Source organism: Corylus avellana, chromosome 9 (assembly GCF_965113065.1).
Source record: "Corylus avellana chromosome 9, dhCorAvel1.hap1.2, whole genome shotgun sequence".
Classification (NCBI taxonomy): Eukaryota; Viridiplantae; Streptophyta; class Magnoliopsida; order Fagales; family Betulaceae; genus Corylus; species Corylus avellana.
This window is the reverse complement of record NC_142498.1, coordinates 20466607-20491991: the sequence shown is the minus strand read 5'-3', so window position 1 is coordinate 20491991 and position 25385 is coordinate 20466607. Positions and strand designations below refer to the sequence as shown.

Here is a 25385-nt window from a genome sequence, read left to right as displayed (position 1 = left end):
TTTGATTGACGACAGTTTACATTGACTGACATGATAACTGTCATGTGTATAATCCTCACCTTTACGCTTCAATTTTTGTCTCGAATGGTAACCTCTGTTATGCAGCGTTAAAGTCCTCTATTAAACTTATTATATCAATGACTAGGTTTCAAAATAATTTTTTAAACATGTATCATACTTTTCATTGAATTGAAAAGATATTCTATAATATTATTATTTTTTCTCAGTTTTCAAGAAAACCACCTATTGAAGAACAACAGTTATCCAAACGAAGTTTCAAATGTGGCCCACATGACAACACATTTTTTTTTAAAACAAACAACCAACTATTTTTCAAAAAACTTTTCAAATCTCTTTAGGAATAGAAAGGTTTTAGAAACACATGCTTTTCTTTAAGTGTATAAATAAACAAGCCTTATTACTCATAAATAATTAATAATTTAAAAAATTAGGAGGCTAGCCTCCACCTCTCCTTCTTTAGAGGTTGGAGTCAACGTTATTACAATTGTGAAAGACTCTCAATGAGATTCACTTTTTCAAGCATGTGCTTAGATAACTAAAAAATTGTTTAAGCACATAAAACCTCTCAGAAGTATCTCGCAATTGCTTGCACAATTGTACTACAACATGGACAGACAATTGCAAGAGATCCTGATTCAAGCTTAGAGACCTACTTCCTTTATGCCTCTTGCAAAAACATTGAAAGTTGAATGCAATCAGGCAAACAAGTGTATGAAAACTTAGTTTAAGGGTGGAGACCAACCCCCTCTACGCCTCTTGCGGAGGCGTGGAAGGTGGGTCTCCACTCCTATCACCCCAATATGTCTAGATCCTTTTGAAGGAGTGGCACCTATGGAGGTCTGTCTCTAGCTTTTTGAAAACTTCTAAATGTTTACTAAGAGCCTATTTGAGATTGCGTTTGAGTGGCCTAAAAATGCTTTTAACACTCAAAAAGCTCGTTTGAAGAAAAATGTACTCGTTTGGTAAAAAAATTAAAAGTGCTTTTAAGGGTCTAAGAAGCTTAAAAATTGTCAAAAAACACTTTTGGCAAAAGCTTAAAAATGAAGCTTTTGCCAAAAAGCTCTTTTTTATTTAAAAGCTTTATTTCTCAAACGCAATCCTAAACAAGCTCTAAGCGAATTATCTTTATTGAACTCTATAGACAACCTTTTTTTTCATACGTAACACTTTTCAAGTTTCATATTTTTAAAAAACTCATATATTTTCAAAAAATTTACCAAAAATAATTATTTTTTAAAATTAAATAATTAAAATTTTACTTAGGGCTTGTTTGAGATTACATTTGAGGGGCTTAAAAGTGCTTTTAACATTTAAAAAGTTCGTTTGAAGAAAAAAATATTTGTTTGGTAAAAAAAATTAAAAGCGCTTTTAAGGGTTCAAAAAGCCTGAAAATTGTCAAAAATGCTCTTTTGGCAAAAATTTCATTTAAAAGCTTTTACTCAAAAGTACTTTTTGACTTAAAAGCTCTATTTCTCAAACACAATTTCAATAAGGCATTTAGTGTTTAAAATATAGGCTAAAGAGATAAATATCAGGAGTTGAGAGCAACTTATCACATTTTTTTTACAATAAAATCCTAAATAATTGATTTAAAAATAATAGTCTACACATCATCCTCTGTAAGCCATTTGACGGAAATAACTATGTTGATCATCTAAATTCATGCCCTAAAAACAACAACTCTCTAAAAATCTCTCTTCAGTTGTAGCGTATCTCACACAGCAACAATGGCGGCAATCTCCGGTTACTCTTCTCCGATAGCGTCAGACAAGGCCTCTCTCTCATCCTCACGTTCGATTTCCTCCGGTCTCCATCTCCGGCAATCAACGCGGTTCCCCCGAAAATTTTCAGGAATTTCCGTGTCTTCTCCGGGGAGCTTTCCGGCTCTCCGGAGACGGTTCTCGTGTCAGGCCTCCTCCGCTACTTCGCCACCTTCGCCGTCCGTCAATGGCCAAGGTCAGTGCTTATCTTCAAATTTCTTTTTTTTTTTTTTTTTTTCTTTTTTTTTTTTTTTATGGCGTTGAATGCGAAATGTGGCAATAGGCGCGTGATTGGTTAATATGCCAATTTTTATACTATTACTAGATAAAATTATTTATTTAACTTCGGAATCCCAAACGATTCGATTTGGGTCGTTTTTTGTGATCATATGTTGAAATCTCTCTGTTTGGTTCCAATTCAATTGAGAATAGGATTTGGGGATTTGTTATTAATTGTATAATTTGGAAGTTGTAAAGATTCTGTGTTTTTAATATTTGCAATAGATAAAACTCGAATTATGGTTTAAGCATAGAGAGAGAAAAATCTTGGTGTTTTTGACAATGTAGGTCTACGTGTATCTCTGATTAGGGTTTTTCTGATTTTGAATTGACCACAAATGGTGCGAGTCGTGGAACAGTTTTGTGATCAGAATGTCTTATAGTGATTAATGAGATAGAAATTCTTTTGGCTTTTGTTATGTGAGTTGAGACTTGAGGCTTTCTTTTTTTGGTAAATTACAGTTTGCTCCCAAACTACCGTACTATTCTCAAGTTTGTCCTCTAAACTACAACTCGCTGCAACTTAGTCCTTTAAATGATTCAAGTTGCTCCTGGGTCAAAATTGACCGCTATTTGGGATGGAAAATGTTAACATATGCCTTGCAGGCTCGTCCTAGTTACTAAATTGCCCTCACTTGAGAAAAAAAGAAAAAGAAAAAAGACGGGTGGCTGCTTGGCCACCCCTCACCTGTATAGAGGGGGTGATCGCTTGACCATCCTCACCTATTTAGATGGAGTGGTCGCGCAACCACCCCATCTATTTAGTGGGGAGGCCGTGCAGCCACCCCCACCTTTACATTAGGGGTTGGGTGTGTGGCCACCCCTCACCTGTTCATAGGGGTGGTTCGACGGCTACCCCCATTTGTTCGAAGGGGTAGCTGCATAGCCACCCCTTGTTTAGGGCCACCCCCTTTGTTGTGGCAAGAGTGGCCGCACGACCACCCTTTGTTGCTTTTGTGTCAGTTCTTTTTAGGGCAATTTGGTAACACATACTTACGTGAAAGGCACGTGCTAACGTTTCCTATCCCGGCTATCCCCTCATTGTCTACTATCCTCTACTGAAAACTCATTTTCTTGCAAATCAAGTAACTGATCAACAATACTATATCTTAATTTTCTTCTGACCCTTTCTTTTGGGTTCCTCATGTTATTGCAAAAGCAGATCTGAAGGATTTTCTGCACATTAGTGATTTTGACAAAGCCACTATTTTGAAGATCTTAGGCCGGGCTTTAGAAGTCAAGGCCTTGCTCAAATCAGGAGAGAGGACATTTCTCCCATTCAAGGGGAAGACAATGGCAATGATCTTTGCAAAGCCATCCATGAGAACACGGGTTTCTTTTGAGACTGGGTTTTTCTTGCTTGGAGGCCATGCAATATATTTGGGGCCTGATGATATTCAGATGGGTAAGCGGGAGGAAACTCGTGATGTCGCTCGTGTTTTGTCTGGCTATAATGACATTATCATGGCACGTGTCTTTGCTCATCAGGTATGCTGGTGAGTTTTTGTTTTTGTTTTTTCCTTAAATGTTGGTAATTCCATCTAATAATTTGTTGGGTGTATCAGTTTCAACTTGTTTGTTTTAATGTTTTGGTTCCTTTTTTTTTTTTTTTTTTAACAATTGGTCTTGCATATTTATTTGCAAATGCAATTACTTGTTCTGTTGGCAGGACATTCTTGACCTAGCTAAACATGCAACTGTCCCTGTCGTTAACGGCCTGACGGACTACAACCATCCTTGCCAGATAATGGCAGATGCCCTCACTATTATTGAACATATCGGCCAGTTGGAAGGAACCAAGGTGAGCCCATGATGCTGCCACTTTAATCCTTAAATATGCTATTACTTGTCTTGCGGCATTCTGAATATAATTTCTGGGTGTGTATTTCTAGTCTAACCTGATTTGAGAACAATGAAACATTCAGGTCGTCTATGTAGGAGATGGAAATAACATTGTGCACTCTTGGTTATTAATGGCGGCAGTTATCCCCTTCCATTTTGTTTGTGCATGTCCTAAAGGTTTTGAACCAGATGAGAAAACAGTTGAGAATGCACGAAAGGCTGGAATCAGTAAGATCGAAATAACTAATGATCCAAAGGAAGCTGTTAGAGGAGCCGATGTTGTCTACTCAGATGTGTGGGCCAGCATGGGGCAAAAAGAGGAAGCTGCCCATCGACGTCAAGTGTTTCAAGGCTTTCAGGTACATGCTGTAATATAAGCTATTTGATATTGAACTCTGTGACATATGAAATCTGTGACATGTTGAAAAATATTTTCAGATATATGCAATTTGAATCGAATTAGGGTAGTTCTTCATAAAGAAAAAAATAATATGTTTTTAAATTTAGAAGACAGGATACTGATTGAAGTAGCTTAAGGTAAATGAATAGATAACAGACATGTTTTCTTGTAGTTTGCTATAATTAATAATACAAGTTGATATTAGATCGACTTTCGTCTTCTAACAAGACCTGAAGTGCACCACGGCTCATTGGCTTGAGTCAAATTTATTAAGGGGCAGAGACACTTGGTTTTTTCTATCATTGTTTCTTATTAGTCACTTCAGTAGTGATAGTTTATATTCTATATGTGCTGTGAAGTTTGTCAGAAATCTGATCAATACAAAATATCAGCTTATTGGCTGGGGGACTGGCCAAGCAGTAGGATTAGCGGTTCTACCATGTTGAAAATTTTTCATTACTTCCATATATTTTCTTCATGAAAAATGCAAGGAAGCCAGGCAGTGATAAATTTAGTTCTCTCCCCTTTATATATATGCTTTTCAGCCCTAAATTTGAAGCTGAAATCACCTATGCTTTTCTGACCACAAAAACAGGAAAGAAACGAAGGTTTTTCAATTTCCATAGCATTGAACTTTACTGCTGTGAACAAATTTTCTGTCAATGTAGGTGTATTTCAGCTGAAGAACTTTATATGCAACTTATGACAATGGATGATTTTCACCATCATACCTCTTTTATCTTTCTTTGTTTGAATGTTAAACACAATGTATTGTATTTCAATTAAAGGATGACAGTATAGTTCCAGTTGTGTTCCATTAAATTGTTGTGCTGTAAATCCTCACATCAAACAATAATTAGATGTCTTTGCGTGCTCTTTTATTGCAGGTGGACGAAAATCTTATGAAGTTGGCAGGCCCAAAGGCTTTCTTCATGCATTGTTTACCAGCAGAAAGAGGAGTGGAGGTGACTGATGGAGTTGTTGAAGCTCCAAATTCCATTGTTTTCCCACAAGCTGAGAATCGGATGCATGCACAGAATGCTATAATGCTTCATCTGCTTGGCTTATAATTGCAATTTGCAAATTAGCCCCATTTGTTGAAGCGGCTAAACTATAAATTCGCAATCGTGTTTTCAGGTTGAATTTTGGGGGTTAAAACGTATTTCCAAAATGGTCTTTTGCTTTCTTCCAAAGCATTGTTCGAACGTTGGAACTTAAAAATAATATTGTGGTTTGCAGTTTGCACTGCACTTCAACTGGTGCTTATTTCGAAGGAACTTTTTTTTTTTTTTTGGTCTCTCTCTAAGCAATACAAAGGGAGGAAGCTAGGAGAGGGCTTAAAGGAAGTTTTAGTTTATTTGCATATTTTGAGATAAACAAATGGCCAAAGAGGTGGCACGGCCCCTTGAATTTTTTTATAAAAAATAAAAAAATTAAAAATTATGGGCAATATGAGAATTTTGAAATAATATTGGTCGAATTAAAAAAAAAAAAAAAATTGAAACTTTATAGGGGTAAATTACAAAAATTGAAACTTTGGTGTTCGAATTGAACAATGCTATCAACTTTATGAAGGTAAATTGTAATTTTTCCTTATTTTATATTTGAACTTCCAAAAATGTTCCGGACTGCAAGGAAGGTCTGACCTTCCTCAAATTTTTTTATTTTTTTTATATTTTTGACATGTCCTCAAATCTTCTTACATGTAGTAGTAGGAAGGCCGTGCAAGTGAATTGAATGGAGAAGCCAATGTTGTCTAGTAGTGTGCGTTCCTTACATTTTTTTTTTTTTTTTTTTTTTTTTTTTCAATTGCCTGTTTTCTTTCAGTTCTTTTTTTTTAATGGTTTTTAAGGGAATTTTGAGAAGTTAAAGTAAATAAAAAAAAATAAGAAAAAAGGGAGAGAGCCTTGTATGGCACAACGTGTCGGTTTTTTTTTTTTTTTTTGGGTCTATTTTAACGTCAACTGCTAACGGAGGGTATTATTTATGAGAGAGTGGTAATTGGAGGAGAATAAGTGTCACATTTTCAAATTTGATAGTTTTTGGTGCCAGAAGGATGATACTTTGGGAGCCATAGATTGGGGCTGAACTGACTCCTTCAATTTGGGGTGACTACGTTCCTGAGGCCTCCATCCTCGGGAAAAAGAAGAAGAAACGAATGATACTAGTTTTTCCTCAAAAGGACTTCTCAATTGATGCCATTTCATGGAGTTACATCTTTGTGGCCAGAATTTGTTCAAATGAGAAAAACTGCCTACAATTGGTTTTTTAATTGTATTGCTTGGTTATGAGACAAATAAGAAAAAAAAATTATTTACCGTTCTTCAGCATTGAACCTGTTCCAAGCCTCCTGGATATAGAAAAATCAAAAAAGAATATAGGTTAGCGAGATTTGAAAATGAAGATCAGGTTGAATAAGAAGACATATTTATTATTATTATTTTTAATAATTTTAAAAAACAATAAATAGAAGCCAATATCGTTTCTGTAATGTGAATATCATTGGGTCTTATAATCTGGCCAAACATTTATAAACGAGAAGAGAAAAGGCAGATCTTTGGACATTTGAGTCTTCTTACAGTTCACAGCACAGGGTCGTTTAAGTTCATAGTAACATGAGAAGTGATTTGCTATAACAGTAGAATAACGATTGCTGCACCATATTTAGTGGGGGGTGAAAGAAATCAAGGCATTAAATGGAATCCAGTTTGGGGTATCACTTCAGTTTTGACTTACTGTAGAGTATTAGTGAATAAATATACAAATGATAAGCTGCACATACTGCGCATTATGCTTGCAGTTTCTTCTCTACTTGAGTTTAATTTTTATGCTAACCCTAATCAAGTTCTTCCACTTAATTATAGTGCAAGAACAGTATCAGAAACGCACCTTTAGAAGATCAAAAACCTTTTCACACGTGTACTTTTGCTGAATGCTTGCACCCCGCTGTTGCAACTTGTCAGGATGAACAAAAAGAGTAGCTTTGCGGTAAGCTTTCTTTACAGCACTGGTCGTAATAATATCTGTTAGAGGAACTGGCTGCCAACCACTATCAGGCCCAAGGATCTGCCAGTACAAACATCCAGTTAAATCATACTGATTGAAGTGCTAGAGTTACTGCCAACAGAAGGCAGCTTGGAATTTAATTTACTCGTTATCAATGCAATTAAAGAAATTAGAACATAAAGAGTCAAGTGTTCACTATGAGAAATCAAACATATTGTTTTAAGCAAAATAGCACTCAGCTCTGTTAATGCATGATATACGATTTGTATAACCACAGAAGCATTTCCCTTTTGTTTTTGTTTTTTTCTTTATTTGGTGCTTAGGTAATCATTTCCAATCAAATACCAGGGATACTATGTATGGGAGTGTTAAATTTGCCATCCTACAGCATTGCTCAACATAAAAAATTGTCACAGCATTAAGAGAATACACAACAAAAATATAGGAGTACTTAGACAGGGAAAGGGTTTTACATATCAGGTAGACTTCGATATATTAAAGGCAGACAGTCAATTAGTCCACACCAAATATTACGATATCCTGCAAGGTGCAAGGTTTTTTCTTTTTCTTTTTGGTGTAAGATGTTACCAACATAGAAGTACAAAAGCATAGAGACAAATTTATAATAAAGCACAAGAAGAAAGGCTTGCACATACATATTGTAGCGTCGAAAGCAGTGCCCTCAAGTTCCCTTCCTTCCCACTTGACCACCTTTTAACATCAGCATCAAGTGCTTCTGCCAATCTCTGCCACAAATGAGATTCAGACAGTAAGACAAGCCTGCAAGTCATGGTTGTAATTGCAAGAATTTCTTTAACTCAATAGAACAGATCATTACATTTCTATCTGCTTGCTCCTTCTGTGCAAGAAAATCACGCATATTCTTCTCTGCAAGAGCTTTAGCCTGAAGGAACCATAGAAAGTATGAAGCAAACCTGTTTCATGCTAGATCTGTATATTTAAATCTAAACAAAAGCATGAAGCATACCGCACGCTCTACTATTCTTTGATGCCTCTCAGACCCAGCTTTACTCCTCTCAGCCGATTCGCCATTAGCTCCATCAAATTTCTCAGTAGAGTGGGGAGCTTCATCAAGCAAATATAATTTGTTCAGAAGTTGGGGAGCAGGAAGTACAGGTAAATCTTTATATCAAGTAACAAGTGAGACATATATCAGATGCTATTTCAGGGTGGTAGCAGGTGAGGAGGCACTCACCACATGACATACCACCGGAACTTGAAGAATTGGGGTAAGTTGAATTGCTGGGAGGACATGAGCCTTTTTGCTGTGGATCCTGCATGAATTTCTATCTATTAATTTACCATGTCATTGGACAAGCTTCATGAGAAATAACAAGCGATACAGGATTTAACAGAGAAAACATACATGGGTTGAAAAGCTCTGCCTCCTTCCATCATCTCTGGAAGCACCAGAAAATTTCTCGGAAATTGCCCTTTCAAGGGCACGCTCTCGAGCCTCCGCTGTTGCTCTCTCTACAGCGGCACGTTCAGCTTTAAGTTTGGCTTCCATAGCAGACTTCTCAGCTGGCGACTTTTCATTAGCCTCTGCAGAAGTGTTCCCCAACTTTTCTCGAGCCTCTGCCATTACCCTTCGACGAGCTTCAACAGAGGCTCTCTCAGCAGCAGCCCTTTCTGCTCTTTCTCGGGCTTCAGCAAATGCTCTTTCACGAGCTTCACGGATGGCTCTTTCAACAACCATCTTCTCTCTTTCTCTTTCCCTTTCCCTCTTTTTCACTTCATCTATTTTTTTATACTGTTGCTTTTCCAACTCCACTTCCTTTTGCAGAGTATCATTGCTTTCCTTCTCTTCCATTGTCATGTTTGATTGATGATTCTGCTCATGGTTTTCTGCAGTCCGGGTTATTTTGATCTCCTCGGCTGTTTCCACACTTTCACCTTCCCCTTCAAACATGCTAGGAAGCTGAGCTGCTTTCACCTTGTTTCCACCATCAACCCATCTCTCCTCGTGAAAGGACATGGAGTCCTTCTGGTCTTCTTCCTGATCTGCAGCAACTTCAACTTCCTTGATGTTCTCATAGATTTTACCCAGTTCAGAATCCAATTCTTCAATGTTCCTTCCTAGATTGCACACTTCTTTGTGTTCTTCTGCATGTTGTTCATTTTGCTTTTGCCCAAAGCTCATTTCACTTTCAACAGAATCTACCCCATCCAAGTCAAAAGCAGTAGTCTCTATTGTATCTGCCATTTGACACTTCATCTCAGTGAGTCTAAAGGTATCTTGAGGAAAACCAACTGTTTCAAGTATTTCCTTATCTTCCATGTCGTTTGCCTTTTTAACTGCTTCTGATTCGTGCCCATTCTCTTTGTGTTCAAAGGAAGCTGTATTTACTTTCATTGTACTCCTGTTCTCTTCATGGGAAGATACCTCTAGAGTTGCTTCTGCATATTTATCGTTTTCTACATGTCTACTGGATTCCTGACTTTCACTTAGGTTCTCACTTTCATCCTGCTTACATCCATCATCAATGGTCTCAATATTGTTTTCATTATAAAGAGCTTCTTCGACCACTTTCACCGTCTTTTCATCTTTAACTGTTTCCAACTCTATTATTCCATTCTCCTCCTGTTCAATAGGAGCTTTATTTAGCTCAATTGTACTCCCATTCTTTACTTCAATTATGCTCCCATTCTCTTCATGGGCAGCTACCTCAAAAATAAATTCCACATATTCATCATTTTCTATATGTATACAGGCTTCCTGATTTTCACTTAGGTTCTCCCTTATGTCCTGCTTACATATGTCATCAGCAGCATTAAGATTGTTCTCATGATAAAGAGCTTCTTCAGCCACTTTCACCGTCTTTTCATCTTTAACTGGTTGCAACTCTTTTCCACTCTCCTCCTGTTTAATGGAATCCTGATTTACTTCAATTGTACTGCCATTCTTTTCATGTGCAGCTACCTCTAAAATTAATTCCACATCTTCATCATTTTCTATATGTCTACTGGCTTCTTGATTTTTGTTTGGGTTCTCACTTTCGTCCTGCTTACATTGATCATCAGCTATCTCAAGATTGTTCTTGTAATTAAGAGCTTCTTGGACCACTTCAAATTTCTTCTCATCTTCTGCACTCTGATCAATCTCTATTTGTGTTCTCTCAGTTTCTATCGATTCGCAAGTCTCCTTTTGTCTCTTATCTTTTTCTTCACTCTGATAAGCAGACCCTTTAAGTAACGTCTCATTTTCTCCAGCCTCTTGAGGCTTCTCATTTCCCTCCAACTCACCATTCTCTTTAAGACTCTTCCCATTTTCTTCCTCATCATGGAAGTCATTAAATCTCATCTCAATTCTTGGATGCTCATGAACTTTGTCTAACCTCTTTTCGGTTTCTTCCCCATAGTGCGCATCCTCTTGTTCTTCCTCCTCACAAGTCTCTTTTACTTTCTTCTCATTTTCTACCCATTCCTGAGCCTCCATCTGCCCCTTCATGTCTTCATTTTCCTCAAACCCTTGGGTCTCAATGTTTCCCTCATAATTTATTGGTTCCTGAAAATCTGTTAGTTTCTCTTCATATATTTCCTGTTCATGGATTGCTTTAACTTTCTTCTCAGAGTCTTCCTGCTCTCGAGCAACTCTTAATCTCTTCTCATTTTCTTCCTGATCATGAACCTGTTGAGCTGATTTTAATTCGCCTTCATGTTCTTCACTTTCAACTGCCCCTTTAACTGCATTTATTTTCCTCTTGATGTCATCCTGCTTATGAGCCTCTTTAATTGTATTTGTTCTCTCCCTAAATTCTTCTGTATTCTCAAAGCCTTCTTTCTTTATATTGTCTGCCTGCTCAAACTCTGACATTCTTACTTTTTGTATACCTCTCTTGACAAGTCCAAAGATTTGTTCCACTACATCCCGTACTTTTCCTGCTTCCTGCTTATGATCTGCTTGAGTTGATCTCAATACACTCTCACAAGTTTCTCCTAAAGCAGCTTTAGTGCCAAAAGGTTTCTCCCTGACTCCAAAGTCTGGAGTTAGGTGGCCTGCTGTCATCCCATTCTGCTCTCTCGTACCAGCGGAAACTTGCATAGGATCATCCTCTCTTTCACATATCTCTAAATCCTTCTTCTCTTTGGATCTGTTTGCCTTGTCCACTGCATCCCTCACTTTTGCCGCTTCCTGCATATGATCTGCTTGAGTTGATCTCAATACCCTCTCACAAGTTTCTCCTAAAGCTGCTTGAGTGCCAAAAGATTTCTCCCTGACTTCAAAGTCTGGAGTTAGGTGGCCTGCTCTCATCCCACTCTGCTCTCTCGTACCAGCAGAAACTTGCACTGGATCATCCTCACTTTCACATATCTCTAAATCCTTCTTCCCTTTGGATCTGTTTGCTTTGTTCCCTGCATCCCACACTTTTGCTGCTTCCTGCCTATGATCTGCTTGAGTTGATTTCAATTCCCTCTCACAAGCTTCTCGTAAAGCAGCTTTATTGCCAAAAGTTTTCTCCCCGACTCTGAAGTCTGGAGTTGGGTGGCCTGCTCTCATCCCATTCTGCTCTCTTGTACCAGCAGAAACTTGCAGTGGAGCATCCTCTTTTTCATGTATCTCCGAATTATTTTTCGCTTTGGATCTGTTTACCTTGTCTGTTACTTTACCCTCCTTTCTCTGTTTATCTTTCAGGCCATGATTAGAGCTCAACTTCCCACAATTTTGAAGGCCTTCCTTCTTTCTGGCCATTGATTCTTTTACAATTTTCATACTTGCTTGAGCCTCCTCTATTGCCTTTTTCAAAGCAGCCACAGAGGCAGCAGCAAATGAATTTGCATCTACTTCCTCATCAAAGTATGGTGGTGAAGAAGCACATCCAGCACCTTCATTATCAATTCCAGAAACACCAAACTTAGAGGCCATTGAACTCTCAGAATCACCCTTGGTATTACATGAGTTGGGCAGTGGGCTTGAAGATGGCGAGACTTTCTTAGAATGTCCATGGCCATATTCATATGCACCAAATAACATATCAATTGAATCGGACCCACAGTAATCAGATTTATTTTGAAGTGCAACACCACCTTTAGACTTCTTTTTGCTAGCACCACCAGCAGAAAGATCTTTCACAGCTTTTGTGGAGCGCACGCCTTCAGTTACCCCTTCACTGGACTTTTTGGTAAGATAAGCATCATTTACTGCAGAAGATACTGGTTTATTGCTGCCGGTCATGTGCGATGGAGTGATTTCATCAATTAAACGCGTATAACCAGGAACAGTATGAAGCTGAGCTATGTGGGTTGTCCCATTGGTTCCATTTTTACCTCCTTGATTGATTTTATTGTATGACATGCTGAACTCCTTCGCACCATCAAATGACTCATAAGTTGCTTCATTTGAACACATCTGATTCTTTTCTTGACAATCAGAAGGATCTGCTCCTTCCAAAGGGGTTGCTCTTTCGCCTGGACTCCTACTTAATACCAAATAGATAAAACAACAACATAAGGTCGGTGCTCTACCTCTACATGTTAACTCATTTGTTAAGAGAACTATTTCATTCCTCTCAGTGCCATTGTGGACGAGAAGAAGAAGAAGAAAAAACCAAAGAATAAGAGGGGAAAAGGAGGTAGGCAGATTAGACTACTGAACCGTATATGTGCAAAAATTTACGACAACATCTAACAAAACAATCTATTATATGCATCCAATCATTGTCAATCTCTTCAAGGGAAGAAATAAAAGGACCATATCAAACAAAATTCCTGCATTATGAATATTAAAAAAATCCACCACCAAATAAAATATGTAACTAAATAATCAGAAAGTATCAAAACAGGGCACTCCCACTCTACCAGTTTCTTGTACACCAATACAGCATCCATGCTATATCAACCAACCAATTTAGTTCATTGTTTCTTCTGGAGGTGGGATTTTCCATCACACCTGAAACTCCATTGATAAACAATAACAACTCTTATAAAGTCCCTCTTTTTTTCTTTTTTTCTTTTTTCCTCTTTTGTTTTGGTTTCCTCACTCATTCACATTACTCTGATCTTCCAGCGAACTGTATAAAAATTAGCTGAAACTCAAGTATTACTTAACTGCCAAAAATTACCTACTCCCCCATAACTCAAAACCCATTTACATGCTTCACTTAGTTAAGGAGATAACAGAGAAGAAATCAACGATAAAATTTTGAACTCTTAGAACTAATATTACCAAAACACTCATGTTAGAATAATATGTTTTTTACTTCTGCGTTCCAAATTTGCAAAACTATCATTTCAGACATTACTCAGCAACCAAACAGAGCTTTAGACAAAAAAAAAAGCCGTCTATAATAAGGCAAAGAGTGAGTTTGTTACCGCGCTTTCTCCGAAAAACCTTTCCTTTTCTTTGGCTCAGAGACGAGTTCCTCGTAAGATACCGCAAAATCTAATCCTCCAAAGCCACCGAAAACCGTTGAGTAATCGAGCTTGGAGCTCCGAACGTCGACCGAAATGCTTCGTCCATTCAACGCCGGAACGTCGAGAAAAGGAATCGTAGAGGCTCGCGAAGCTTCGGGGCCACCGAATATCTCGCCGTAGTCTTGAACCCGAGACGAAAAGCTCGGAGCCCTCAACTTCGACGACGGAGCAGATAAAACGCCGTCGTACACTGATTTTGACCTCAAGCTATGGCCGTTGGAGAGTTTCTTGGAGAGAGTAGCAGAGGAAACTTGGTACTCCATTATCCGCTTCTACCTAAAGCTCTACGCAGTTTGTTCCTCTTCTTCTTCTTCTTCTTCTCTTTGTTCTTCTTGCTCTGCAGAGCCGGACACAGAGAAGAAGAAAGAAGAGCGAGAAAATAAGTGTGAGAAAGAGAGAATTTTCCGAGAAAGTGAGGTAGAATGCGGTCTAACTGTCAAGCGCGTACGGTACTCCTCGCTGAATCGGCGATTTATCGTGGACCTTTGGAAGGAGGAAAAGCAAAAAATCGGCCGATGACCAACACGGGTGACCGGCTGAGCTGGTGAATGCGAGAGAGGTGAGCCTTCACCGCTCGCTTATTTCCAAATCAATTGGCTTCTCCGTTGTCGTGGAGTCCCTTCCGCGTCCGACCTATCAACCAATGAGCGACATCGACGCCGCGTCATGTAAGGGTATTTTCGTCATTAACTAAAAGATTGCGAGACTCAGCCGAGGCTTCATCTGTGATGTGGCGCGCTGAGAGGCATTTGTTCCTACTCGCAACTGGCCTATTATTTTTGACAATTGACAAAATAGTCATAAACTTTGTTGTTTGTAATTCTTCTTTAGGTTTTAAGCCTTGAAAAGGTGATTATAATTTTTATTACGTGATAATTCACCTAATATTTACTATATTAATTATTAAATAATTAAATTGTACTAGTTCATTTATTTTATTTTATTTATATTTTTATGAAACGGCAACAATATTACGGTACGAAGTACGAGACACTAGTCTTAATTTATAGTCGTTTGTATAAACATGGAGATTCTTTTGTCGTTTGGTGAAGAAAGCAGAAAGCGGAAAGCAATTATTTGAGATTGAAACGTTCGAGATTTTGAAACCCCGGGACGTTGAGAACTTAAGATGGGGAAGGGAAAGAGACGCTGCATATAAGACATACTCGACCGGGTAATTAGGTAGGGACCCCCACCCGGCCGAATGGGTAAGAGGGTACAACCCATGTGGTCCTAAAACTGTTTTCTTTTCACTTGGCAGGGTTGCATGCCATTTTGGGGGTCACACACGATACAGGCACATCTTCTTATATTTCATGCGCTACTATACTACTGATATGTTTCACACTTTTCGTGATCATGGGATCCATTGGTAAAAAAAAAAAAATCTGATTTGTTTCGGGGTAATTTTTTAAACGCGTCTTTTTTATAAAATAAAATGGGTTTAAAAACATTTTCATATAATCTAAGGAACAACTAGAAAGAAAGATACAGCGAAAATGAGTCACAAAGGAATATAATGTGTAATAATGAAAGGTCGAGTGTGGAATTAAGATCGAATGCAATTATCTGTCCCATGTTACTTTTAATTTAAGCAGATAATTATGAGAGGGCCTTGTGAGGCTCATCTGACCAAACATGTGTTAGATAGCCCGAGACTTGTTCCAGTAAGTGGGGGCCCGGGCCCTCTTATAATTACTTGCCTAAAACTAAAAATGTGGAAAAACAGTGATAAATGATTAATAGATAAGAAAGTATATCAATATTTAAAATTACTTTTATATTTATCTCACATCAAAATACTTATTTAAATATTAAAAAATACCGTCTAAAAAATTACTAACAAACGTTCATTAATTATATAGATTGGGAAATTGGGGACTGTGCCGTGGCTTTAATCATAATAGAACAAATGTGATTGAATTATTAGTGGCTTTTTCCCTGTAATCATTATTTTGTGATCTAATTTCAGTTTCCAAAAAGACGGTAATATCAATCTTTAGGTATTAGACGACTCGGCGTTTTAAGCTTTAGATAGGACCCGCATAAATAATGCTGTCTCTTCCTTTTATAGCCACCCAAAATTATAAACAAAATTGTTAATTTGTTTTGAGAGTTTTTTTCTTTTCTTTTTCTTTTCCATTAAGTAAAGAAAAGGAAAACGAAAGAGACCCTTTTTCTTTTAGATATGAAATCTAAAAATATGGCAAAGAATTATTAAAATCTACACAAACATGATAAAGTTGGCAGCCTTGTTGGCCATGTTATCTGTATCTCGTAAAAGAACTCATTCTTGAAGTTTTCTCTTATCCTACTAAATAATTTATATATACATGTAAATATATAATGTTATTCTAGCTATGAAGTGATTGTTCATAGAGGACCTACCATATTTTTTTCTGTTAAAGAAAGGGCAAGCTCGTAAATATGTGGTGGTTACTGCTAGCCTCACCAACATGGAATGTCTGTTGAAGCAGGTGTGCAAAACCAACTAGTCAAAACTTTTATTCTTCCTTCCTTTTTCTTTTTGAGAGATTGGGGGAGGTAGTCAGGTCGGGACATCGTATCATGGGCTTGCTGAGATAAGTTGACAGTGATGCTTGTTAGGGCTTTAAGTCGAGTTGGACCATAAATGAATGAGCTCGTTTATTAAATGAGTTGGATTTTTTTTTTTAGTATATAATAGATATAATTTAAATTATTGTTATCATGAGTATATATATATATATATATATATATATATATATATATATATTTGTGTCTATATTTGAGTGGGTTGAGAAATACTACATGCTCCACAAATATTATCTTTCCATCATTTAAAGTTGTCATGATGTGATCCCTTCAATAAAAGGACTCATTTTCATTCACCAAATATTATAAGAGAATTACATCACATCAGCTTTAAGAATATATTTATACATACTAGGGGTAAAAATGCGAATGCAGATAATAACAATATTCATATTCGCATCTGCGTGGTTAATGCGGATATTATATACTATCCACATTTGAGGTAATGAGCATTTTCATTCACTAATTATTGCTTCTAGTAAAAAATAAAAATAAAAAATAAAATTTATTTATACTTGAACACTATTATTAATATAACACTTGATAATCATTTCGTCAATAAATTTTCATCACACACACACACATATATATATATATATATATATATATATATGGGGATGCAGACATTAGTTCTTGCTACCCACATTTGCATATGCGAATAGCGGATTGCGGACAGCGAATATGGACAATTATTATTCACCCACATTTTCACCACTAATACATACTATAAAATAAATATCTACACTCGAGATTATATTATTTAATATATTTTACATATCGCTTAAAAATTAATTTTTAAATAAATTTTTTGATAAAGATAATTTCTCGCTTAAGAAAAGCAAAATTGTCCCGAGCACTCGATCCTCGTAAGAAATGTAAGAGAGTAGAAATGGATTGAGGTGACGGAAAGGGAATCTTAGAAGACCTACATCAATTATAAACATGAAGAATTTAAGATCCAAAGCATAAAAGTAGAAGCCTATTTTCTGATTCTGCTTTTTGTCTTCGCTTTCCACTAGCCTATTGCTTTCCTTTGGTGACTACCAACTCGGCCAATTCATCCTCGATAGCTTTTCTTTTCTTTTATTTATTTATTTATTTTATTCAAAGAGGGAAAAATGATTATAAAGGGAGATTCTTTCCGCTTCTAAATCTTAAAGATGAAAGAATGGGAGAGTGAGTGTGAATGCTTCCAAACACTAGGTTCGAAGCAGCCCATTTGGCGATATAATGTGCACAAAAATTGACATATCTTGAAACTTTCAAAGCTGTTCATTCCGAAAAGGAAAGGAGTTGAAGGTTGATGTGTGAAGACATGGGCAGAGGCCTATTCAGTGCTAAGGTGAGGAGAGTTGATGGCTAGAATTGTTGTCAAAAAGTCTCTTTCAATGATGAGATGGGAGATACCGTGGCTAGAAGAGTAATATTGGCTTCACCTTAGTTGGCCTCTATGAGGGGAAGACACTTGGAGTGTAACACATTTAGAGTGCTTAGTAAAAAAATATAATCAATAGCCTTGTTGAAATAATGAAGATGTAGAAATATGAGCGGAAGCAAGAGAGAGAAATAATACAAAGAACTTTATAGGTGGTTTGATGTTAGACACTTAGGTCCACCACTCAGAATACCCTTAAGGGTTACATTGCACTTGTTAACTTTATTATTTATTATTATTATATATATATATTTTTTCCTTCTACAATACAAAAATCCATATTTATGGGGTAATGTCTAAATACAAGTATAATAATCAAATTCCCATAATTTGATTACAATCCCAATATTTGATTACAATTAGCCCATAAATAGAGAATATTTGATATCAACATAATTATGGAATATATGAAAAATATAATATATTTTTCATATATTCTAACAAGCCTTTATTTGAAAAAATTCCCTCTCTACCTCTCTCGTATTATTGAAAACCTTAGACATTGGTGCTATTTTTTTGAAACTTCGGTTAAAACTTTTTCTAAACATATGACCAAGACATTTCCCGCCAACATATGACTAAGACATTACCCTAACAACACACCTAACAATCCTCCGTGCCAACTCTTGTCACTCTTCTCTTCTTTGTTATATATGTATACTAAAACATATTATTAGTTAATTATATAATTATTGTGATTACAAAGGAAAACATTTACTAGAGAATATCATTGCAGTAGACGTGCTCTGATGATACTGGTGATTGAATACTGATTTTTGGAGAGGTTGGGCCCAAAAAAACCCTGTTGATTTGTTCCATGCATTTGGGCTTTGAAATCCTAGCTTAACACACCGTCTCAATCTTCCAAAACTTTTAACTTATTTCTTCGAGTTTTTTTTTTTATCATTATTGTTTATCAAATTTTTATTAATTCAGTATTTATTATTTTTATTATATTTTAAAAATAATTATTCATAACAAATAAAAGAAATAAGGAAAAATTATAATAAAGCCTTTCTATGAGAAAAAGCCGATAAAACAAATAAAAAAAATATATAGTAATTACTATACTCTATTTCACAAGTAGCTTTTGAATTTTTAAATTTATAAAACAAGATTTGATTAATGATCATGTGATCCCAGTAAAGTATTGTAGGATAGGAGTGTAGTATTTATTAACATTGCTAGCAAAATAATTGAATATAATTACAAATATGAATATTTCGTCATTATTGTATGGGGATGTTTTCACAGGAAAGTAAATATTTCTACCAAAATCCACAAAAAGAAAAAAAAAAATCTACCAAAAAATAGATCAAAATGTCTGGGTTCATCTCGTTACATGGATTTTGCGTTTTGAATATTTTGTTGGTGGATTCGCATATTTGGGCTTTTATCCGAAGATCTTGGTGGGTTTGTTCTGGCAAGAATTAAATAGAAAAAGAACATATTAATAAATTAAAATATAATTAAACCTCTCTCCCTCTTTCTTCTCTCCAAAGCGCATTGCTAGTAGTCGCTGCTCCGAAATTTCGTTCGCGATCCGCCATTACAATTTCTCTCTCTCTTTCTCTCTCTCTCTCTCTGTCTCTCTCGCTCACCTGTAACTCGCACGCAGCCAAACAGCACCAAAATTAGGGTTTTCTTTTTTCTTTTTCTTCTAGTAGTGAAATTGCAACATATGACGCTGATTTGATTGATGTGGTTCACCGGTTTTTCTCACGCCCAAACCTCACAGTCCTCCTCTCAGCCTACGTTGGTGCGGTTCGTGCAATTCGGAGGGCTGCGGTGAGGACGTCAATGGCAGCTCCTCGAAATCTGATAGGCGAGAGTGGGAGGTTGCTGAGGGACGAAGAGAGCGCGGTGGCGAAGGAGGACGACGATTCGCCCACCGGAAAGAGGCCCAAATTGGAGAGGTTCCCCTTCACTCGATGGGAGTTAGCCGGCGCTTTCGGTGTCTTCTTCGTCTTCTCTGCCGGCCTCTTCTGCATCTACTCCACCATGCCCGCCGCCGACTTCCGCAAGCTCAAGCTGCCTCGCACGCTTTCCGATCTCCGTTTACTCAAGTGCGTTCGCTTTCCGATTTGTTCCTTTCGTTTCTCGTTTGCTTTTCTTTTCGGCAATATTAGCTTTTTGTTTGGGTATTTGTGCTTTTTCTTCAACTTCTTGTTGGGTTCCACGTACTTCGCTTTGTTTACGAAATTGTTGTGAATTGTCATTGGATACAGTGAGGGAACATTGATTTAGTTATGCTTTAGTGAGCACATCATGAATCTGACCCTCGTGTGCGAAGAATGGGTTCTTAAACTTGATAAGTGGTATACGGTTCGTGCATATGGTGGTTAAAAAGTGGCCGATTTTTGTATGGGAACCCTATGGGGAATGCAAGGATATCACGGTGAAATGATTATCTCCATTTGTTTATTAAATTAGGTTACAGTGTCTTCTAATTACGTGGTGACTTTGGTGGTCGGAGTTTAATCGGGTTCTGGAGATATATCGTGTACATTTCTAAAAGGAGGTTCCTATGTGTAGATTTGTGTTGATCTTTACTTGGTGGCCATGATAAAGAGTTTGTGTTGGCATGAGAAATCATCCTTCCGTATGTCATGCAAATTTCATTTGTTTAGTTTCATTATTAATAGACACACGCCTGTATTTGTCTGTACGTGTTCAATGATTGATAGTGTTGGTTTGCTATATCATTCGAGTTTCTTTCTTTGCCTGAATGTTTTAACTGCGTCATGCTTTTCCTGAACGATAATTTTTTAATTTTTATTTTATTTTGCTTCAGAGATCATCTGGCATCATATGCTAAAGATTACCCAGCTCAATTCATTCTGGGTTACTGCTCCACTTACATCTTCATGCAGACATTTATGATTCCTGGAACAATTTTCATGTCTTTGCTAGCTGGAGCTCTTTTTGGTGTTATCAGAGGCCTTCTCTTAGTTGTTTTTAATGCTACAGCTGGAGCATCATCCTGCTTCTTTTTGTCTAAGTTAATTGGCAGGCCTTTAGTCAGTTGGTTGTGGCCTGAAAAGTTGAGATTTTTCCAAGCAGAGGTATATCTTGTTTTCTTTTGTTTGTTTTCTGTTAATTTGCCATATTTTAAAATTATTATTTATTTAACTCTTTTCCTGTACCATGCTACTGCATTAACCTGAATTTTCGTGGAATCAGATTGCTAAGCGCAGAGATAAGCTGCTGAATTACATGCTTTTTCTGAGGATAACTCCATCATTACCCAACCTATTCATTAATTTGGCATCTCCTATTGTTGATATACCGTTCCACATTTTCTTTTTTGCTACTTTGATTGGTCTTATTCCAGCATCCTATATCACAGTCAGAGTAAGTCCCCTGCGCCACCCTCTAATTTGGCAGTTATTATCTGAGCTGACTCGTATTATAATTTCTCTTCATTATTTAATTTATGGAACTTCTTAAGTTGCTATTGTATTTTGCTTCCCCCACCCCCCCCCCCCCCCCCCCCCCCCCCTTCTAATTTGGCAGTTATTATCTGAGCTGACTCATATTATAATTTCTCTTCATTATTTAATTTATGGAACTTCTTAAGTTGCTATTGTATTTTGCTTTCCCCCCCGTGTTGTTTGTTCCTTTCCAGTTGGCCTCATAGTCATAGCACTATTACAGTAATGTTTGACATATCAGTTAGATTAAAAAGAATACCTTTACAAATGGTTACTGCTTATGAATGTTATAAGAAAACTTTTGCTGCATCTCCTGGTTAGGTCACGTTTTTATAGATTTATAGATATAGACATGATCTGGTCGTGGCATGAGAAATTATCTGTTTTTGTTTTGTATGTGTCGTCTAAAGTTGAGTGGGTGCTTTTATACACATGGTGGTCCAGACTTCTCTATTGTCTAAGGTGTCTTTCTGAATTTAGACTCTAGTTTTGATTAAGATGTCTTTTAGTGGATGATTTGTCGTCTCAAAAATAGGATTTACCTAACAAGTGCTGAATTTGCAAAGCTGGACTATAGGGGAGTTAATAATATTCCTTGTCATTGTCTAAAGTTGAGTGGGTACTTTTATGCACATGGTTGTCTAGACTTCTCTATTGGAGACGAGTTCAAGATCCATTTAGTTAGTTGGTAGAAGATTTGTTTTCCAATGTCTTATGGTGGTTTGGGGGTGAGAAACCTGGTTCAGTTTAACCGTGCTCTTTTGGAAAATTGTTGTGGCGGTATATTACAAAGAGGGATGCTTTTTTGAGGTTGGTGGTGTATGATAGCATGGGGGGAGGTTGGTGTTTTAAGGAGGTAGTAAGATTCCTTCGAGTGGGAGTGTGGAGATATATTAGGAGAGGGTGGGGAGCCTTTTCTCGATTTGTTAGATATGAGGTGAGAGATGGGTTAATGATCTGTCATGATTTGTGGTGTGGAGATTAGCTCCTGTCATGATTTGTCGTGTGGAGATCAGCTCCTTAAGGATACTTTTTCGGAATTATTTAGTATTGCTAGATGCATGTAAATACCCATTTAATATTAAAGCTCTCCAAGGTAAATGGTAGTGGAAATCTGGAAAGTACTGGTATTATGTATGTTTTGTGACTTGTGTCTAATTGGCTGAACATTTCGATATCACATTGGGTTGCAAGGAAACCCAAAACTATCTTAGTTGGACTTTATCCAAGAATAATATTTTTAGTACACTAACTCCCTCCAACTATTACCTCAATTGCAATGTGCATCCCAAACTAAAAAAGTTGTAGTTGATCCCTCAAACTATTAGCCCCTTTCACTTAACCCCTTGCCGTTAGGATTTTTGGTTAACTTGGACATCAAATGCATGAATGTCTATTATACCCTTGGTGAGGTGTAAAAATACCAAATTAGCTCTAGAATGTATGAAAATACCAAAATGTCTTTAAAACAAAAGGGTTGTCGGTCCTCTCCATACAGACCGACAGCTGGGTCTCCTTGATGGAGACCCACATTTTACAAGGGTATTATGGTTGGGGTTTTTTTTGGTGAGATTTAATGAAAAATCTTAAGTGAGGGGGTTGAGTGAAGGGGGCAAATAGTTTTGGGGGGACATTGTAACTTTTTTAAAGTTGGGGGACACATTGCAATTAAGGTGATAGTTGGGGGGTGGGGTGGGGGCGGGGTTGTTAAATATAGTTTCCCCTAACATTTAGGAATGGTGTTAGCCATTAGGGGAGTAGTTTGTGGTTTTGTGTGAATATTCTTCCTGCCTGTAATTTTATTGTTAGGTTTGCCTCCTTGTTTTCCAAATAGCTTTCAAAAAACTGCCCTCAAGTATGATATATTTGTCTATCTTGATTAAATGTGGCATTGACCACTTCTTTCTGGAAGAGTGTGCTTGCTAGATTGGTTGACCAATTTGAGCTTTGCCTTTCTCTTTCAATAAATTATTGGGGATTACTCCATTGCTGCTAGGTTTTCTCAGCTGATCAAGATAGCAAAAGAGTGCTTTTGCTTCTCATATTACCCTCTTTTGACCCGCACTCATTAAAATCATGAATGGGATAGAGGACATTACATTCAATTGAAACTTTGCTTTTGCTTTTGTGTGGTCTCATAGCAAGGAAGTAATGGTTTATGCAATTTGAAGGTTTTTTTTTTTTTTTTGGCCTCCCAATGCACATTGTCCCTTTCTTTTTTATGGATCATTGGATAACCAATGAAGTTACTATGAGAATTTCGTAAAGGATCTTCATGGAATTTGTCTTTGTTAGCTTTGTATGGTGCACGGACTCAGTAGATTCTGTACATATTGTCCAAATTCTTTTTCTAGATTAAAGCATTTACATATAATAAGTTCCTTTTCTGTGGTTTTGTCATTTTACTACCTCACTGTTGCTGTTGATTTTGTTTTATATAGGCTGGCCTTGCTCTTGGGGATCTCAAGTCAGTCAAGGATCTATATGATTTCAAAACTTTGTCTGTTCTTTTTCTAATTGGTTTTGTCTCCATTTGCCCTACCCTTCTGAAGAAGAAGAAAATCTATGAATGAAGGTTCCATTAACCAGGCCCTTTGCATTGTCTGATCGAGGTTTGAAGAGGAAGCAAACCTGAGAATATTGGTGGAGCCCCTCCCATCTTCCCGTTGAAGGCAGCTTACTCAGTGTCTAGATTAAATTGTGAACACTCTAGCAATGAATTATGATTCAATAACTTATTAATTGAATGTTAAATGAAACTGGAATATGGCATAGGCTCCCCAGTCCTTTTTTTTCCCACTGGATTAGTCATTGTGGAGTCATTTGAGGTATGGAAAGATGTGCAAAATGGTGTTATAATGCTTGTGCACATATAATTTCCACCAAAGATAGGAATTGACATGGCCTTGTAGCATTGGTCTACTTTTCTATAACAAATACTAAAGCTTACAGTTAGTCAATCAAACAGTTGAATGTGAAGTGGAATTGCCACTTAAAATTTCTGGAATGGATCTTCGGTTTACTTTTTATTTAATTATTGGGGAACTATATTTACTCTTTAACTAACATCATTTTTGTCATGTCGGTCTTCCGAGTTACATTTGGGATTGTAATATCTCCCTTTCTTGACCCAAAAGGACAAGAATATCATTTATTAAGATAAGAAGTTTTAAAAAGTAAGTAATTTTTTTAATCTTGTGTAGGGTATTTTTGTTATTTTGAAGTCATGGATTTAAGTGTGATATTTCATCCACGATTTTATAAGGCTTATGCTCATAAAAGTAGGCATATTAACATCCATTCTAATTCGGCTGTGGATGAGATTGGAATCTATTGCAGGAGTTGCATGGAAACTGTGGGTCATTTCTGTTTTGCACGTCCTTTGACAAAGGGCTCAATTGGGGCATGAAGGTGGCGTTCGGCAACCGGTTTGTTGCCCGCCTAGACACTGTTCAACATCTGGTTTTGTGCCTTCCAACACGTAACCCCCAAACCCAGTTTGTAAAATTACATTTTTATCCATTTATTTTCTTTTCCAGCCTACAAACTCTTCTCCTACACGCTTTCCCTCCGTCACTCACCCTCTCTGTCAGAAAACCTTTCCCTCTCCCGCTCTCCCTCCCTTGCGCACCCTCTATGAGAAAGGGGAGAACTCCCTTTCCTTCGTTATAAAGGAGCAGAACTTCTCTTCTGTAAATTAGAGTCCCAGCCAACGTACAGGAAGGAAGAAGAAGAAGAAGAAGAAGAAGATTTGGGTATTCTTATTTCCTTCTCTCTCATCCCTCCTTCAATTCATTTTTCTAAATCTCTTTCACTTTCACTCACACCCCTTGGTTCCCCTTCAACGCCCGAGTCCCTCTCGCCCTCAACAAGACAAAATTTCTCCCCTCTTCTTTAGTAATCACCGAAGGCAGGAGGAAACCAACAGGATTCAGTTCAGCAAGAGGGGGAGGGGGGACGCTTGGTTTGGTGGGCAAGAGAATTTTCAAGGAAAAAAATAAAAAAAGTGAAGGATGGCAAAGCAGGGGCAATACTCGCGCAGGGGGAGACGCTCGTTTCAGTGGGCAAGGAAATTTTCAAGGAAAAAAATTTCAAGTTAAAGTGAAGGATACATAAGCAGGGGGCAATACTCGCGCGGGGAGGGGGGGGGGGAGGGGGGGGGGGGGGGGGGGGGGGGGGGGGCACTTGGTTCAGTGGGC

The 25385-nt window shown here is 37.4% G+C and overlaps 3 protein-coding genes across 4 annotated transcripts; 2 read left to right on the top strand and 1 right to left on the bottom strand.

The window, feature by feature from the left end:
* The first annotated feature begins 1646 nt into the window (after positions 1-1646).
* Positions 1647-5558, top strand: OTC (ornithine carbamoyltransferase). Its single transcript, XM_059604393.2, has 5 exons — positions 1647-1977; positions 3223-3548; positions 3730-3861; positions 3986-4261; positions 5190-5558. The coding sequence occupies exons 1-5, from the start codon at positions 1749-1751 to the stop codon at positions 5370-5372; spliced, it is 1146 nt and encodes a 381-aa protein (XP_059460376.2). The 5' UTR covers positions 1647-1748; the 3' UTR covers positions 5373-5558.
* Positions 5559-6271: 713 nt separating this feature from the next.
* Positions 6272-14237, bottom strand: AUL1 (auxin-like 1 protein). Of its 2 annotated transcripts, none has more exons than XM_059604070.2 (8): positions 13642-14237; positions 8696-12749; positions 8525-8603; positions 8297-8394; positions 8147-8212; positions 7965-8054; positions 7192-7368; positions 6272-6652 (listed from the first exon to the last, which is right to left on the bottom strand). In XM_059604070.2, exons 1-8 carry the CDS (start codon positions 14004-14006, stop codon positions 6617-6619), a joined length of 4965 nt encoding a protein of 1654 aa, XP_059460053.2. In that variant the 5' UTR covers positions 14007-14237; the 3' UTR covers positions 6272-6616. The 2 variants fall into 2 exon arrangements, with proteins under 2 accessions (XP_059460053.2, XP_059460054.2); XM_059604071.2 differs by having other exon boundaries at positions 6273-6652; positions 8696-12746.
* A 4937-nt stretch (positions 14238-19174) lies between these two features.
* Positions 19175-24248, top strand: LOC132189651 (SNARE associated Golgi protein family). The gene is made up of 4 exons (XM_059604401.2): positions 19175-19818; positions 20547-20817; positions 20936-21106; positions 23628-24248. Exons 1-4 carry the CDS (start codon positions 19553-19555, stop codon positions 23757-23759), a joined length of 840 nt encoding a protein of 279 aa, XP_059460384.1. The 5' UTR covers positions 19175-19552; the 3' UTR covers positions 23760-24248.
* The last annotated feature ends 1137 nt before the right edge of the window (positions 24249-25385 follow it).

Bases quoted from the DNA above. Each gene is read 5' to 3' on its own strand.
- OTC (XM_059604393.2), top strand. From the start codon at position 1,749: ATGGCGGCAATCTCCGGTTACTCTTCTCCGATAGCGTCAGACAAGGCC. The intron at 1,978-3,222 runs GTCAGTGCTTAT...TTGCAAAAGCAG, and splicing joins GCCGTCCGTCAATGGCCAAG to ATCTGAAGGATTTTCTGCAC. The intron at 3,549-3,729 runs GTATGCTGGTGA...TTCTGTTGGCAG, and splicing joins CACGTGTCTTTGCTCATCAG to GACATTCTTGACCTAGCTAA.
- AUL1 (XM_059604070.2), bottom strand. From the start codon at position 14,006: ATGGAGTACCAAGTTTCCTCTGCTACTCTCTCCAAGAAACTCTCCAAC. The intron at 8,395-8,524 runs GTGAGTGCCTCC...TGCTTGATGAAG, and splicing joins TTCCGGTGGTATGTCATGTG to CTCCCCACTCTACTGAGAAA. The intron at 6,653-7,191 runs GTGCGTTTCTGA...TTCTATATCCAG, and splicing joins AGGTTTTTGATCTTCTAAAG to GAGGCTTGGAACAGGTTCAA.
- LOC132189651 (XM_059604401.2), top strand. From the start codon at position 19,553: ATGGCAGCTCCTCGAAATCTGATAGGCGAGAGTGGGAGGTTGCTGAGG. The intron at 20,818-20,935 runs GTATATCTTGTT...TCGTGGAATCAG, and splicing joins TGAGATTTTTCCAAGCAGAG to ATTGCTAAGCGCAGAGATAA. The intron at 21,107-23,627 runs GTAAGTCCCCTG...TGTTTTATATAG, and splicing joins CATCCTATATCACAGTCAGA to GCTGGCCTTGCTCTTGGGGA.